This window comes from Hemicordylus capensis, chromosome 2 (assembly GCF_027244095.1).
Source record: "Hemicordylus capensis ecotype Gifberg chromosome 2, rHemCap1.1.pri, whole genome shotgun sequence".
In the NCBI taxonomy this organism is placed as follows: Eukaryota; Metazoa; Chordata; class Lepidosauria; order Squamata; family Cordylidae; genus Hemicordylus; species Hemicordylus capensis.
In genome coordinates, this window is record NC_069658.1 from 329,163,607 (window position 1) to 329,181,080 (window position 17,474).

The following is a 17,474-nucleotide window of genomic DNA, read 5'->3' on the forward strand; positions in this document are numbered from 1 at the left end:
AACACTTTGGAAACAATGCTGTGCTGTGCAAGGTAGAAGCAATGAAGATAGAAAACTACAAACAGAACTGACTCCCTTGTAAATCCTCCTTTCCCTTTCCCTGCAGGAGAGTATGTGGGTGAGCGATGCGTGCAGTACCTCAAGCCTCTGCTTGATTCTGGAACGGCAGGCACCAAGGGGCATGCGCAGGTCTTTGTGCCCTTTGTGACAGAGCCGTATGGCCACTCTCAGGACCTGGAGGAGAGAGAATATGCCCTCTGCACACTGCGCCACTTCCCCAGCACTATCCAGCACACACTCCAGGTAGAGGATGAGCTGTTGCTCTTTGTAATCTCACCCCCAGGTCAGCTCTGAGTATCTGCTGTCAAAGACCCCTCTCCAGCCTTTCTCTCCAGTTGGTCCATCCCTGAAGAGGGAAAACAACTTGCTTCATTCCCAGCTGCCGGTTGGTGCTCCCTTTAGCTCCTTGCCTGGCCCCTTGGCTTCATTTACTCTTTCCAGGCAGCTGCATTGGGGCCAGAGTTTGTCAGCAGCGTTGACGGCAGGATATGGGGTCCAGCTGTTTCACCCACAAGCCGGGCCAACTCTTTCTCCCTGTGTAGAACTTCAGCTGCTTCTTCTCTTTCTGTGGCAGGGTTAGAAATGGGGGCAGGCTGTATCTCACAGCCCTGGTGTCTTTTCATGCCCTTACTCTCTCATCCAGGGGAGGGTGCTGACTGGGACACTGTTCTGTTGAGTCTGTTGTGTTGTGTTAGAAACCCTGGTGTGGGGGCACAGAAGTGGGTGGTCTTCTCTAGGGTCTCACTTTAGTGCTAGACCCTTCATATGCCTGGACTGTGCCCCAGCTAGACTCAAAAAGCCACATAAATTATAGCTAGGGCTGATAGAGGAGTTGTAGTTCAGCAACATCTAGAGGCTCCCAGTTTAGGATCCACTGTCCTTGTGGATCCCAAGTTCCCAATGACAATTCCCCCCCCTCTCTTTCTTGCAGTGGGCCCAAGATCAGTTTGAGGGTCTTTTCAAGGCCACACCAGAGAGCATCAACCAGTTTTTAAAGTGAGTGTGCAGCAAGAGCTTGGCTGAAGAGTTGCGGTAGGTGAAGGGAGGTGGGGGAACCATAAAAGGACAGTGTTGCAATAGGGTGGGTTTGATTCAGGATTCATCTAGGTGAAGAAAGCCTGCTAGATGTTGACTGTTCCTGAGCTATGGCTGGAGCTGTGATGTGTCCTTGGATGGAGGATCTGATGCAGGAGGTGGGATTTCTTGGGAGCAGGCTCTGCTTCTATCTCCTCCACATGCATAAGATAACTAATTACATGACCAAAAATGAGATCCTCAGGCTCTTACTGAAGATATTGATAGGAGCAGAAGAAGAGTCTTGTTGGATCAGAGCAAAGGTCCATGTTTCTCACATTGTCTAAATCCAGTGATGACCATGGAGGAAGGTTCTTTCTTCCCAACTCCACTCAACTGGTGTACCACACCAGTGTGGTGTAATGGTATGGAGAGACCTGGGTTCAAATCCCTACTTGACCATGAAGTTCATTGGGTGACTGTGGACTAGTTCTCGCAGCCTCATTTGTGAGTATGAAATGGGATAGCTTCCATGTAAGTGGTTAGTTTATCCAGGGGCATAGCGAGGGGAGAGTGGGCCCGTGTTCAATGTATGGACAGTCTCCCTTCTCCCCCAGCGATCCCCATCCTCCTTCCATCTTCCGGGCTCCTGGCCAATGGAAGGAGGAGGCACAGAGCCCAGAGAGCCACTGAAGGAGGGGGATGGTGGCGAATGGGCCATGTGCATGCCCTCCTTCCATTGGCCAGGAGCCCAGCTGATGGAAGAAGGAGGTGCAGAGCTGGGCCAGCCGCTGCAGGAGGTGGCTGGATGTAGTGATGGGCTGCATGTGCAGGTCCTCCTTCCATCAGCCAGGAGTCCAGCTGATGGAAAGAGGAAGCGCAGAGTTGGGCCAGCAGCAGAAGGAGGTGGCAGCGGGAGCCCCGACTGGTGGAGCTCAGTGGCTCCTCCGGACACTTTGCAGCTCTGCAATGCAGAAGACAATGGGTTCTTTGAACCCGTCTGCTCGATTACACCTCCGCCCCTGCATTTATCCCAGATATCTTCCAAGGAACACCGATAAGAGATCTACTTGCTTCTCTGCTGCTGGGTGAAGACATCTCACATGCGTTATCCTTCCCACGTGCTCCAGTAAGCAGGACTATGCAAATTAGAAGAAGCTTTAAGAGCCTGGGAAGGAGAACCCTCCCCTGTTCTTCTAGTCCTGCATCTTGCTCCAGAAACAGCCTTTTCCTTTTAGCAAAGCCTTTATCTTCTTATATCCTTTTTTACTTCTATATACCCTCATCTTTTTCCATCCCCCCCCCCCGCTTCTACTCCTTGCAAAACAAAAAATCCTCCTATCTCTCCTCTTTTCTGTCCCTCAGCTATCTATGGCCCAGATGCCAGGCAGAATCCGGAACATCTTCCTCCCCAAAGGGAAAAAGAATGGCTCCTTTCCTCCACCGAGTAGCCTCAACAACAATCAATGATGACCCCACTCTGCTGCCGTTAGCGTGTTGACAACCATCCAGTCCTCACCAGTGCTCTCCTTTGAGGGAGGCAGTCCCAACCCTTTGGAAGGCCCATTGGGCCCAGCCGGTTTCCATTCTGGGTCCAGGCACAACTGGTCCTCCCCACTGGTCTCAGCAGACCCCGGAATGCTGACTGCTCTTTCCACTCTGCCATTGCAGCTCTCCAGTGTCCCAACAAGTGTTCAGAGCCTTGCTCCGCCCACCACGCAGCCTCTCAGATGACAATGCTGAGCAGACATGCCCTCTCCAGCACCCCCTCACACAATGAATGCACTGCCTACAGGCCCACTGCTCGAGTTCTCCAACCCCGCAAGTGGACCAGACGCGTAGGCCCTCTGGAGGGAGTGCTCCTCTGATGACGATGCCTCCCAGCAATGATCCCCAAATGGACTGCAAGCAAGGCCAAGACAGGCCCAGTGATGGCGGGAAAGAGACTCCCTCGCAGCTACTCCTGCCAGGACACACAAACAGTGAGTTGGACCAGCAGACACCCGCCCTCCCCCTGGAACCAGTGAGACCTGGGCCTTCCAGCTCTCCCTCCTCTCCCCCCAACAACCAGCCCGCCCTGCCTCCTGAACCTTTGCTTCCCTCAGAAGACTCACCAGCCTGGCAGGTTCCAGGAGGTCATTGAGATTTTAGCGCAAGCTTGCTAAAAGCTCCAAAATAATGGGCCAGAGACAGGAAATGAATCCTCATACTCCTCCTCCTCGTCCCCTTCTTCATTGCCCAGCTCTCCTGAAAAACAAAACATAGGAAAGCTTATAAAAATAAAAAAAATTAAAATGGCCCCAAAGAAGAAATCCAGAGAGCATCAAAGTACCCCTTCCAACTCCACTGCCATCTTGGGGTATGACTCCCAGGATACACATTCCAGCAGGCTGCTCCTAGACCCACCAAACCTGGGACCCATCATTGATCTGGAAAATCCTGATATTGTCCCAGAGGACCCAGACACTCCCATCCCAGGGACAGAGAACCCTGATTTAGAAGTGGATTCTAGGGAGGAAGAAGAATGGTCTGATGACCAAACCTCTGAATCATTTCTCAAATCTTTCAGGTTTTTCCACCAGATGACTTTACAAACTTATTTACTAATGTCATCAATATACTTGGATTCCCCAGGACCAGCTTCCACCAGCTGCTCAGCACCACCTTCCACCATCGCAAGAAATCCTAGTTTTTCCAATGCCCAAACAACATGACCTACTGTTTCCTTTCCCTGATTGTTTTGTGGACATGGTTAAACAGGAATGGACAGCACCTCCAGTGAAAAGAAAGCCCACTCCACTTGTTAACAAATTCTATAGCCTTACTCAGGAGGCTTCAGACATGTTTCAGGTTCCTCCCACTGATACTCCCATGGAGGCCCTATTCTCCAGAGCCATCTTCAACTACCACCACAGGTCACTCACCTTTTCTTCTGGTGGATCCAACTGCACCGTCTCTCTTGCAGCAAGACCTTCCTGAACCATTCCAGGGTCATATTGACAATGGACCCTTGTCCTTTGAAGAACAATGAAGTCTTACAGGCTGGGAGTCTCATTGCCTACAATATTCAGCTCAAGGGAAGTGGACTCCTCAAGAGCAAGCTCACAGTATCAACTAGCTGGAGCGCAAAGCTACCCACCTCATGCTCAAAGCATTCCAGCCACTCCTACAGAACCAGGGTGTGTTAGTCCGAACAGACAATATCACAGCGAAGGCACACATGAATCGTCAGGGAGGCACCAGATCCAGATCCCTTCTCCAAGAAGTGTCTCTGCTGCTCCATTGGATGGAGTTTCACCTGGTCTCTCTAACAGCCCATCACGTCAGTGGATCGCTCAACACGCAAGCTGACTGGCTCAGCAGGAAAGGGATTTGTCTGGCTGAATGGAGCCAGATGCATTCCATCTCCTAACTACACACATCTCCTAGCCCAGGCATTGGGCCAACCTCAAGTGGACTTCTTTGCCTCCCCAGTCAATGCCAAACTACCCAGGTTCTTCTCCTGGTTCCTCTGCGAGGGAGGAATGGCAGTGGATGCCCTCTCCTCCCCTTGGCATCAAGATCTCCTATATGCTTTTCCTCCCATACCAGTCATCAGCTGCCTCCTACACAGAATTTGTCTCCTCAGGGCCCAGGTAATTCTTGTGGCACCACATTGGCCTCAAAGACCGTAGTTCGCATAAATACTACACCTTGCAGTCACGGCTCCCTGGTTCTTCCCAGTAACCCCAGACCTTCTTCAACAAGGACCCATTCACCACCATGACCTGGCATGTTTCAATCTTGCCACCTGGCAACTTAACGATCTTGTGGTAGCAAACATGACTTGTCCCCTTAGCTAAGCAGGGTCCACCCTGGTTGCATATGAATGGGAGACTAGATCTGTGAGCACTGTAAGATATTCCCCTTAGAGGATGGAGCCATTCTGGGAAGAATATCTAGGTTCCAGTTTCCCTCCCTGGCATCTCCAAAATAGGGCTGAGAGAGATTCCTGCCTGCAACCTTGGAGAAGCTGCTGCCGGTCTGTGTAGACAATACTGAGCTAGATGGACCTATGGTCTGACTCAGTATATGGCAGCTTCCTATGTTCCTGTGTTCCTATCCTAAAATGTAGTGGCTATGCTCACAAAGTGCTGGACACTATTCTTGCATCTAGGAGAGAGACCCTACGAGCCACATTTACCAGTCTACCTAGTGAGTTTTTGTCAGATGGTGCTGATGTCATCAGCTCTCCAGAAAAGACTGCGACCTTCCTGTGCAATTCTTACAAGATGGTCTGGATAAAGGACTCAAGGGTAACACAATAAAACATCAAGCAGCCTTGCTGGCAAATCTACTATCCACATCCTCCACTCAAGGCCTGCACTCATCTTAAATGCTTTCTCAGAGGTGCCTCACTACTTTCACCTCCCACTGTACACAGATTCCCATCCTGGGACTAGCATAAAGTGCTTTGCGTGCTTTACAAGCCACCCTTCAAGTCCATCAGGGTGATACTGCTACTCATTCTCTCCTTCAAACTTGCATTCCTTGTGGTCATCACATCAGCCAAACATTTGTAAGAAATGCATGCATTATCCACCAATCCCAGTTTTCACTCCCCACCCCTCCGTTTGTCTCATTCCGGACCCTTCTGTTCTGCCTAAAGAGGCTTCTATATTTTGCCAATCTCAGGACTTAGTCCTGCCATCATTTTGCCCTAAGCCTGCTGTCCACGACTTCGAAAAACCCTGGCATAAACTCCATGTCCACCGTAGTCTAAATGTGTACCTCTCCCGAATGGCTTCCTTTCGCTCCACGGATGCCTTGTTCATTTTATTCCTGCCATCCTCCTCACATGACACTATAAGCTTGACTGCCATCTCTTCTCACAAGCAGGCTTTGGCAGATGTGTCCTTCAACAGGTACTTCCTCCCCAGTAAACGCTGACTCTCCCACCCGGGGTTCTTAGCTACGGCATGTGTCATGTGAGATGTCCTCATCCATCAGCAGAGAAAGGAGCATTGGTTACTCACCATAAAGGACTCTTCTTGCTGCTGGATTTGACGGCATCCCGACTCACCAATCTGGGCATCTGTGTTCCTTTCTGTTGTGTTTACCTGTTTTTTTATTCTTGCGCTTCTCTCTGTATTTGCCAGCTTGGCTACTACGAACTGGGGAGGGGGCTCCTTCCCAGGCTCTTAAAGCTTCTTCTAATTTTCATAGTCCTGCCTACTGGAGCACATGGGAAGGATAATCCACGTGAGATGTCCTCAAATCCAGCAGCAAGAAGAAGTCTTCATGGTGTGTAACCAATGCTCCTTTCTGCCCCCTTTTCCTGCCTTCTACCCTGCTTGAGTTCAAATGCCACTTGGCCCTCTTTGTAAACTGCAAGGATGATGGGGCAATTCATTCAACTAGCCAACCCACACAGAGCATCTGTGTGCTCTTTGGGGCCGGCTGTTCCCCCCTCCCTCCTGTACCACTTGCCCTCCCCCTCCCTCCCTTCTGCCCCACACTCTTGCCCCTCTTCCCCTCACTCCCCACTCTCTTGCCCCCTCCCACTCCACTCTCTCTTGCCCTCCCTCCCCCTCTCACCCTCCTGCCCCAGTCTCTCCTGCCCACCCTCCCCCTCCCCCTGCCCCAATCTCTCCTGCCCTCCCTCCCCCTCCCCCTGCCCCCCTCCCCCTGCCCCTGCCCCATGCTCTCTTGCCCTCCCCTTCCCCCTACCCCACACTCTCTTGCCCTCCCTGCCCCACACTCTCTTGCCCTCCCCCTCCCCTCTGCCCAACACTCTCTTGCCCTCCCCTGCCACACACTCTCTTGCCCTCCCCCACTCTCTCTTCCCCCTTCCTTCCTCCCCATTTATTCTCCTTACTGGGCGGCGGGCGGCCAAAAAGGGCCCCGCTGCCGCTCCTCCTCCCGGGCAGCAAACAGGGAAGTCCCGCCGCCCGGTTCCCTCCCACCCCAGCCTCCCACGGGCACCTAGCCTCGGCGGCCAGTTGTCGTGAACTGATAGCCTGGCTAACCCTACAGGATTTACAACCCCATGAAAGTAAACAGAAAGCAGCAACGAAACTGGATGAAGGAAAATAAAAGGCTTGCAAAGAAAACAGTAAATGAATAACGTCCCCAGAACTGAAACTAGGTACCCCCCTCTAACAATAACTGAGTAATAAGTGGAAGGAAAAGACAAAACAAGGAATGAAACAAGTGAAGGACACAGAACAAGGAATTAAGGGAACAATGCAAGGAAGTACAGACAAGACAAACTGGAACACGGAAAAGATATAATATGCAAGAGCACACTATAAGCTGCCAGGGAAGTTGCAAACAGCAACTCAGCCATGGGAGACTGTTGAATATATATGGTTCCACAGAACCAACAACCAATCAGGCTTCCCTGAGTCAGCAGTTGGCTTTCTTTCTTGTGATCTCCTGCACCTGCGTGAGTCCTACTGAGCCTGCCTCTTGATACGTTGTCTCAATACAGGGGAAATCCCAGGCTCTTCCTCATCAGAAACCAAGTCTGGCAGCTGTTGAGAATCTTCAACTCCAGAGTCTGGTTTCTCTGCCAATTCTTGTTGCTGTGGCTCACTAGCAGGCGAGTCCTCCTGCTCTGATTCTTCTGATTCTGAAGTCTGAGCCATGACACTGGTCCTGCCACCTGGCCAAGAGCCGCCTCCATGGCCTGGTCCACTGCTGGGCCGAGTGCCGCCTTTGCGGATGGGCCTGCTGCACCAAGTGTTGCCTCCGCGGCCCGCCGGGCCTGCTGCCGCCGCATGTCAGCCTCTGCGGCCGGCTTCTTTGGAGCCGGCTACCTCTCCCCCCACCCACACCCTCTGCCCCAGTCTCCGGGTGGGGAAGGGCCCAGGCTGCTGGGCAGAGTGCCACTTCTGTGGCTGAGCCCGCTGCCTCGCATTGCCTCCGCAGCTGGGCTGGACCTGCCGCCACCGTTGCCGTGGCCTGACCCGCCGCTGGCCAATTCTCCTGGGTGCGCCAGCCAATCAGGCGCCTCCGCCATCCAGCCAATCAGGCTGGGCGCTGGGATGCACATTCGAAGGCACACCCAGGAGAAATAATAATAATATATATAAATGCAGTTCATTCCATTCAAATGATGGAATTTCCACCCCCTGCCAACTACAGTATTTCATTTAGTTTTCGGTGGGGAACCAGAAAAATCAGGTTATTGAGAGAGGCCTGATGCTAATCATGTCTTTAGCCTTGGCATATGCTTGCTTTCCCCTGTGTTAATAGCATGTGTAGAGCCTCATTCCAGATAGAAGCTTTGGTAAGGGCGCCTTAACTCTAGCCCCTGCTGGGGTCCCAATCTGAAATCCCCCATGCATGCTATTTATTTAAGCTCCCTTTGCCTCCAAGGAAAGCTCTCTTTTTTTTGTCTAAATAGCACGCAGGGTGGCAGTACAGACTGGGACCACAGGAGGTAAAACCTCCCCTCCCTTTTGCCATGATCTCGATCCAGAGTGGTCCCCACAAATGCTATCTAAACATTAAAAATAAAGCTTGCCCGGGCTAATGACATGACTAACGTTGTGTCTACTTTGAGTCTCATGCTCTGGGCTGAGCTGGAATTCTGATACATCTTCAGAAAGAAACGGGTCTTTACTGTGATTGCCCCAATCCCATGGAGCCAGCAACTGAGTGAGAGCCTGCTGGACTCCTATGTCCTGTTTTCTCCAGTAAACAATATAAGCCCTAGGAGGACAGGCTGATAATGCTGAACTCACTCTGTGAGGAAAGCACTATTATAATGGAACTGCCTTCTTAGTATGTTTTGGATTATTAGATGTTATTTTATATGATTTATTTTGTATTGTGTTCTTGGTGATTGATAGCAACCATCCTCGTATGACAGCATATACATTTTAAAGATAAAATGAACACAACCTGCCTGTTTAAAGTCGAACGCAACAGGTTCTTTCTCCAGTTCTGCCACAGACCAAGCACTCTGTCCACAGGGACCCCAGCTTTCTTGAGACCCAAGAAGTGGAGGCTCTGGAGCAAGTGCAGATCAGCCTTCAGAAGAAGCCACACGGTTGGGGGCACTGTGTGACCTGGGCCCGGAGACTTTGGGAGCGCCTTTTCTCCCATGATATCCAACAACTGCTGTACAACTTCCCACCTGGACATGTGAGCCATAGCTACAGTCTTGTCTTCTAGATAGACTTTGCCTCTTTCCCAGCCATTTTCTGACTCTTTGTTCATCACTTTCCCCCCACACTCATTGCCTTTCTTTACAGATGCTCAACACTAGCTCTGAACTGGAATCCAGATGTCTGGAACCGGCTGCAGAAAACATTATTGGCAGCTGCTTAATGTGACAGTCAGACCAAGTGGTGGTCTTCCTACTGCCCATCTTTCAATGACACTTGTCCTTTGCTGGGGTTGTCTTCCACTCTTTGGTGATATTAGTCCATATAACTTGTGCCATATAACTTGCTTGGCTTGACCCTATGGAGTTGTTCACCCATCATGAACCCCAATAATACTCACTCTTTTGATTGTTTCTGAGCGGAATCACACAACCACATATAAAATTATAAAATTTCTTCTGTGTCGGCTCCAACAGCATTAACATCAATGATTTGTAGTTTGAGACCATGGCAGCAAGCCACAGGAGATTGGGAACAATCAGCTCTGTACACAGAGCAGCCACGGAGGCAGCCATAAAGTAGCCACCACCATGCAGTAGGTAGCTGTGTGATTCCCAAATTGCTGCTGAGATACATATCACTGGGAAGAATAAAACAGAGCAGGGGTCTTAAATGTGGGTCACCAGGTGTTGTTGGACTGCAACTTCCATGATCCACAGCCACAATGGCTTTTGGCCTTTGTGCCTGGGGATGATGGGAATTGTAATCTAGCAACATCTGAGGACCCAAGTTTGAGAACCCCTGAAGCAAGGTATGATGCAGCATGGAAACAGCCACAACTAAAAGAGAGCCTGCATTCCAGAACCGGATGGTCTTCCTATTTTCCCTGTTCATCTGTGTGCACAAACCTTTGTCAGTGCCATGGCCCCAGCTGTCAAGTCCCATGGCACTCTAGCCAAACAGAGCCACATTCCTTTTCTTTTCTTCACTGTGTCCAGTCCTCATGGGCAGTATTACTGCCAGAAGTTCCACTGTGCATCCTTTGGAAGCTGGGCTGTTTTATTACTCCTTCCCTTTGTGAATTAGTAGACATGCTTTGGCCCTTAATCATCATGTAAGTTGATTCAGCGTACCTGATGATGATTGGCTTGCTATGGTCACACAGTCTAGCGTGAATAGTCACCGTTGATTGGCTGTGATAACCTTGTGGGAAGCCTTCATAATTTGCCATGCTTGTCCAGGAGTGGTACAATGGAATATGAGTGATCCAATGTTAGTATGAACAAAGAGTCTAGTACTACTTTTTGAACCCTGGAAAAATGCTATTTATTATTATGTTATAAAATGCTGCAGCAACTCTTTCTTGACCCAGGACCAGAGCAGTCTCTTCCTTGGCTGCATGCTCAGACTCCTGTTTCCAGCTATTTGCACTGCAGGGACTTTTGGCCCTATTCCAGCCCTTAGCCAGTGGCGTTTCCTTCCTTGAGCTTCTTCCCCCATCCTGTGCTGCTTCCTGACTGCTCCCATCTGCTTTTGTCCCCAGAAGACAAGCTCTGGACTCCCTTTCTGGTCAGGGCTCAAGCGATGCCCACAGCGGCTGATGTTTGACTGCAATAATGTGAGTGAGGATTCTGGAATTCTGGGATTGCATCCTTGGGAACATATGAGGAGCAGTCAGGGCAGGTACTCAGTTAGGTTTACCACTTGCTAGTTTTAATGTTAAGCCAAGGGACAAATGCAAATTTGCAAAAAATGTTCAGTGGACTAAATTAATGGAAACGTGCCAGTTTTTATTATTGTGGCCTGGAAAAGATGGCAATCCCCTATTCACTTTCGAGCCACTTATCCTATATAATAAAACCCTAAGGTACCTGCGTCCGTGTCTCTTGCGGGTGTTCTGCACATGCGTGGCGTGTGCGCCGCTCCGCTGGTGAGGAGGCCGCTTGGATCCCCAGCGGCAGGGCTTAAGAGCCCTCCGCTGCCACTACAGCCCCCAGGAGCGGCCGCTCGATTATGCCGCGTCCGCGGCGCCGCTGAGGGAGGCCGCACCCACGGCCTCTAAGCAGGGGGCCGCCCTTGATTCTCAGCAGGGGGGGCTTAAGAGCCCTCCACCGCCGCTACAGCCCCTAGCGCTGCCGCTCCTATTAGCCCTGGCCACGTGCTCCTGACAAGCCTAGGAACTGCTACGGACGTCCTCTCTCCAGCGAGTCAGAGAGAGGACTAAGCCGGCGCAGGCGCGCAGCCGGCTCCCCTGTTCACAACTCTTCTAGCGCCCGTTAATGTAACGGGCTTAACAGTCACTAGTTGTATATAATACACCAGTGTTCCAAATAAACTTAGTTATCAGAAGATAGTAGCAATATTCAGACATTAGGCTCATTCACACAATTCTAATCAGGGTAGGAGGAACACCCAGCCAGGGTAGGAGAGCCAGGCGTGTTCCCGATCGGCTGTCATGTGGACTCCAAAAGCAAGGTAGGAGGAGGGGAGAATGATCATCTGGGAGCTGGGTACATTGGCTTTTCATTCACCCTCGGTAAAATGCTGGGGAGATAATCTGGGTAGGATGGGGGCCACCCTATCAAGCTCTCACCTCTCACACAATCACTCTCCCCTCCTCCTACCTTGTTGTTTGGATTCACATGTCCACCAGTCAGGAGTGCACCCAACTCTCCTACCCTGGCTGGGCAATCCTCCTACCTTGATTAGGATCATGAGAACCAGCCTATTATGTTATACCTTATTTATTTATTTTATTTATTTATCAAATGTGTACACCACCCCAAACTTTCATCTCTGGCCAGTTAACAATACCTTCATTGAGATGTCTGTGCACACTTACATCTTTTTGTGTGAATGACTGTACCTGCACTGATTTAAAAAGCAAATCTGGGTTAGGGATGTGCGAGCAGGTTCGAAGTTGAACCGGTTTGGCTTGACCCTGGGCTGAACCCCCTTGGCCTGTTCGGGGGGTTCACGAAACTTTTACTTTAAAAATGTTTTTTTAATTTAAATTTACCCCCTCTGGGGGGCTTCTCCAAGGCCTTCCTTCTCTCAAAAATGACCCCATTTGGGCATGCTTTGGACCGTTTGGGCCTTTCCTCCGGTGTGGTGGGGATTCACACAGAGGCCCATTGTGCAAGTGTGGTGACCTCCAAAATGGCCACCGCATCGGGAGAAAGGCCCCAATGGGCTGAAGAATGCATGAACAGGGCTGTTTTTAGAGAAGAAAGGCAGGTGGGGGGAGGGTTAACCTCCGCAGACCCACCACCACCACCTGGAGGAGGTAAAAAAAAATTTTTTTAAATGATTCTTTTAAAGTAAAAGGTCCACAAACCCCACAAACCAGGGGGAGGGGTTTGACGGGGTGCCAGAGAAAACTGGCCCAATCTGTGTCCAGTTTGGACTTGAACTGAATCAGGCTAGCTGGTTCCGTGCACACCCCTAATCTGGGTACACGAGTCTTCAACTGCAGGATACAGATAGGAATAGGAATGCTGCACTTGCGTTCAACATAACATGTGAACAACTGTATTTGTGTATAGATCTCTGTACCTGTGTACACTGTACAGAGAGTGTACAACTGTTGAACACAATATGTGAATAGGGTATTATCTTGCTTTGATTTCATTGATTTCAGTTTCCCTGTTAAAAGGGTGAGTTGTCCATTAACTGGGCTAATCCTATTGCTCTGTAGAAATTTTAGTTGCAATCAACCCAGGATTCAACCAGGTTTCAAGTTTGGTACCCTTTGTTCATCATGATGAACAAAAGGTTGACTCAAGGTTGACTCAGCCTTCCATCCTTCCGAGGTCGGTAAAATGAGTACCCAGAATGTTGGGGGCAATATGCTAAATCATTGTAAACCGCTTAGAGAGCTCCGGCTATAAAGCGGTATATAAATGTAAGTGCTATTGCTAGTGCTAAGTGCTATGATTCAGTTCTTGATCTGGTGAGATACTTCATGACTCAGTATGGTGTGTTGACTGTGTAGAAGGAAGAGGATGCTTAGCTGGAATGATAAGGAATTTGCATTACTGGAAGGGGATAGTTAGTGAAGCCTGTCCTTGATTGTGAAGAACAAGAAACAGAGGCTCCCCTGAACACTTTCCAGTTTACACACTATGACAGTGTCACTACGTGTCTGTTAAGTGTGCTTCTGCACTGCTTCGACATCGCAGTCCCTGTGCTGTCAGCAATGTGCTATTCACATTTCCGATGCCTTCTTTCAGATTTTATCCTTGCGTTTTAGTCCTACAACATTGCATGTGTGTTGCAAAAAAAAAAAAAAGAGCTGTATTTTCCCATTGTAGGAGGGTTGCACAAACTATTTATGTTTTCAAAATGGTCCTGCCAATCCAAAGCATTTTACAGCCGAACAGCATGTAATCTGGAAAATGCCCAGATTGTCGAAAGCAAGCATAGTTGGGAAGAGGAATGTATTTGATGGTGCTCCACCGAATCTGCCTTCTGTGTTTTACAGACTGCCCACATGACCTTCATATTGGCTGCCAGCCGCCTCTTTGCCCAGATACATAGCCTGAATGCAAGCGAGGACAATGCTGTCACTTGCCAGCTCCTCCTTGACCTGCACCTACCACCTTTCCATCCACGTCATGGAGTTCATATCCCCATCACTGACCAAGAGATGCAAACATCCCTGGGCACTGTGGGTAAGACATCCAACAGATCTGCTGCTGGTCAGAGATCCCAAGCATATCCAGTCAGGTGTAGAGCTCTCCACCCAACCTGTGTCAAATCTGTGAAGTTGAGAAAGTAATATTGGAAATGTGTCAGAGTTGTGAAGGGTTGCTTGTCAGCCATAACTGGATTGCAAGTGTGTGATGGGCCCTCTTGCACAAAAGGCCTAAAACAAATGGATAATGGACTTTTCCCTGAATACAGCTAGATTGTGACTCAGCTATGCCTTGCAGATCAGATGAGACTAGCAGAGCTGAACCAGGAATTGGCAGCATTAAAGCAAGAGCTGGAAGAGCGAGGTGTACTCCTGTCCAATCTTATGGAGCCCATTCACTTTGAGAAGGTACCAGACATGCCTGTATGTTTCTGACTTGCTTTGTATTTCCCTCTGAAGTCCAGGTTTCCAAAGAAGGAGGGGGCTGTCCCTTACTGGTGAGGGTGGGATGTGTGTGTATGTGTGTCCGTCCCAATTGTGATCAGTAGCTCTGCCAATGCTGCTTAATCCTGGACATGTTAATTTTGTTTTAGACCAACTGTACATTGTTAAAATGACTCACATCATGTCACCGATACTCTGGGATCTGTCAAGGGCAGGTATGGGCAAGAGCTCCAAGATATTTTGTAAGGAGGTTCAGATATGCTTTCTTATTTCATCAAGTACAGAAAGTTTAGTACAGTGGCTGGCTAGCAGTGCAATCCTGTGCCTGTCTACTCAGAAGTAAGTCCCACTGTGTCTGATGGGATTTGCTCTAAGGAAAGTGGAGGATTGCCACTTAAAGAGACTAAGCTGCAAATCAGGAGCTCCCTCCTCTGAATCTAACATAAATTCAGCAGGTTTCCTTAGGCAAATTCACTCTCTTAGCCTTGACTCTCCATCTGTAATGGGAGTGGGGAGATTGTTGTAAGGATTTCAACAAGATAATGTAAAGGAAGTGTTTTGAACACGCTAAAAGAACTTTATAAATGCTAAGTATCAGGAACATACATAGGAAGCTGCCATAAACTGAGTCAGACCATTGGTCTATCTAGCTCAGTATTGTCTTCACAGACTGGCAGCAGCTTCTCCAAGGTTGCAGGCAGGAATCTCTCTCTGCCCTATCCTGGAGGGTGATTGGGTTGCAACAAGTACTGTGAAGTGCGGTGTTTGTAGCGTTTACGTTCTAAATCAGGTTTTAAGAAACCCACTTCTAGAATCTCTCCATAAATTGTTTTCCTTAGCTGCTTAACTGAGGAGGATCCTTTAAATAGATCCGGTTCAACTTTCCATTTTAAAAGTGTGAATAACAAATCTCTCAAGTAGTCTGGGTGTTCTCTTTTTAATACTTGTGTGATGTTACCATTGAAAGATCCTTTCCCCCACCATGCTATGCCCCATGCTGACTTGTGCCAATGCAGAGCGAAAAGCGAGACCCAGGTTTTTTGCAGGAGGTTTGACATATTATGGACATTCACGAAAATCCAGTTTCCAAAATTGTAGGACATGAATTCAGTTACAAAATAGGGTTGCAGGGCAGGTAGGGCTAGGCCTCCCCGCTCAACCTCCTTAAATGCTATCGCACGGGCCAAAGGGAAGGACGCTGTGTGCCATACTAGACGGAAGATCTGGCTTTCAACTCTCTGAAGGAGATCGAGCGGGGGAGGATAGACTACCGCCAGGTTATGCACCAGGGGGGTATCAGGTAAGTCAGGATGTAAACCGCTTTCTGGTACATGGCAAGGCTCCATTTTTTCCACATGGTGATTTTAAGCATTACTTTTTCTTCCCAATCTGTCCAATTCCCCCCCACCCAGACTTTTTCCTTAATCCCATATTCAATTCCCAAAATGTTTACTGTATCTACCCACTTCAGTTTGGACTCTGGGGCCCCTTCGCTTTTACATTCAGAGATGGGTAGGCACGAGAGTTGCTGGTGTCCAGGGTCCATTTTAACAAATATACTTTTGTCAGCATTTAATTCTGAGCCCGAGATCTTGCCATATTCCCAGAAGAGGTCTAGTATTACAGAGATTTCATTTTCATTCAATAACAGTAATGTAACATCATCGGCATGAGTTACAAATTTTACCCTAAACTCAGAATGCGGTTCTGAGTGGACAGGTGGTTCGGCTATCCCATCACTCTCCCTCCTCCTCCCTATCGCTCTCTTTAAAGAGAAAAAAGTCCCTTTCCATTTATGGGAAACAAGGTGGCGCTTATACCATCAAGTACTACCACTTAATGCGGCTAAGCCATGGCTCCCAGAGGACCAGCAAGAGTGCCCTAAAATCACCTGCAAACAGAAAACTAGTGAGCTAGGCAAAACATTCAGGGAAACCCACTCACATTTCTTAAAAGAGTGTGTGGTACCCAAAAGAGTGTGGCAGGGAGTAAGCAAGCTGTTAGAGTGGCCTGATTTGGAAAAACAGACTTGGGAAGAATTAACCTCGGGTTTGAGCGATAGAACCTTCTTTCGAGGTCCCAGAAAGAAACCTTCAAGGAAACGGGATGGAACGGGTGCCCTCATACTAGGGAATTGGAACATTCCCCTTCTCGTAATCAGGTTAGTAAACTTGTATGTCATTTATGCAATGGTCCTGCATAGGAATAGGGAGGGAAGACGCGACCGAGAGGTTCACACAGATGAGACAGTAAATCTCTTCTGGAAAAGTTTGTATGGTTATGTGCAAAAAGACAAGAGTATCTCTTCTAAACAGCAATGGGACAAATTGTGGAAATGGTCGTTGGACGTAACCCCCCCCCTCCCCGATCACCTGATGTGCCTTGAAATCCCCCACCCCCGAGTTATAGTACTACCTGCATATACTTCATAACCTTGTGGGTTTCCAAATCCTTGTGTGTAAATCTTTGTAAATATATCATGTACAAACAACCACTTTGTATATAATTGTGCTCTGGCAACGTACTGTATGCTTTGGTAGTTTGTTGGTTCAATAAAAAAATCTTGTCCTATTAAAAAAAAAATCTTGTCCTATCTTGGAGAAGCCAGGGAGGGAACTTGAAACCTTCTGCTCTTCCCAGAGCGGTTCCATCAAATTGACCAATACGGAAAGGATCAGGCTCCTTCTTCCAAGTATTTTGAAGGGGAAAATAATACTTGAAAGGTGTATGTCTTACTTATGTGATGTCCTTGAAACATGAGTATCTGTACCCAAGTACAAAATGTCTTCTGAGAAGACAGTAGATGGTGAAATCATATACTGTTCAGTGTTTGACACCAATGCTAATTTTGCATTTTCTGATCACGCTGGATCCTTTGCTGTGTCTAACAGGGTGCCTTTGTGTGCGTGTGTATGTGGATGAAATTTTGGTCATTGTGAATAACCCGAAGGTTGCAGTCCTTTGCCCCCTTACCTGGGAGTAAGGGTCCTTCCAGATGACAATAAGCTGTACAAAGCAAGAAGCTTGCATGCAAGTACCAAGCATGGGTTTACTCACTCTCCACACACTCCTGCAGCCTTCTGTCCTCCACCCCATCTTGAATACCTGCTCTGTTGAGACACCGAGCAGGGTCCCCGTGTGGATTTTGCAGCAGCACCTGCCGGCCAGCGTTTTTTGCTTTCCGAGAAGAACCAGCCCTTGTCCCCAATCGTAAGAAAAGAGTA

At 48.8% G+C, this 17,474-nt stretch overlaps 1 protein-coding gene across 6 annotated transcripts in view; it reads left to right on the forward strand.

Annotated features, from left to right (window-relative positions):
- UBA7 (ubiquitin like modifier activating enzyme 7) overlaps nucleotides 1-17,474 on the forward strand; it is a 64,109-nt gene that overhangs the window by 29,791 nt on the left and 16,844 nt on the right. For all 6 annotated transcript variants that reach the window (XM_053295872.1, XM_053295871.1, XM_053295873.1 and 3 more), the window contains 6 exons: nucleotides 107-303; nucleotides 992-1,056; nucleotides 9,036-9,207; nucleotides 10,714-10,788; nucleotides 13,654-13,843; nucleotides 14,105-14,214. In XM_053295872.1, the coding sequence (XP_053151847.1) occupies nucleotides 107-303; nucleotides 992-1,056; nucleotides 9,036-9,207; nucleotides 10,714-10,788; nucleotides 13,654-13,843; nucleotides 14,105-14,214 (809 nt within the window). The remainder of the gene's footprint in view (nucleotides 1-106; nucleotides 304-991; nucleotides 1,057-9,035; nucleotides 9,208-10,713; nucleotides 10,789-13,653; nucleotides 13,844-14,104; nucleotides 14,215-17,474) is intronic.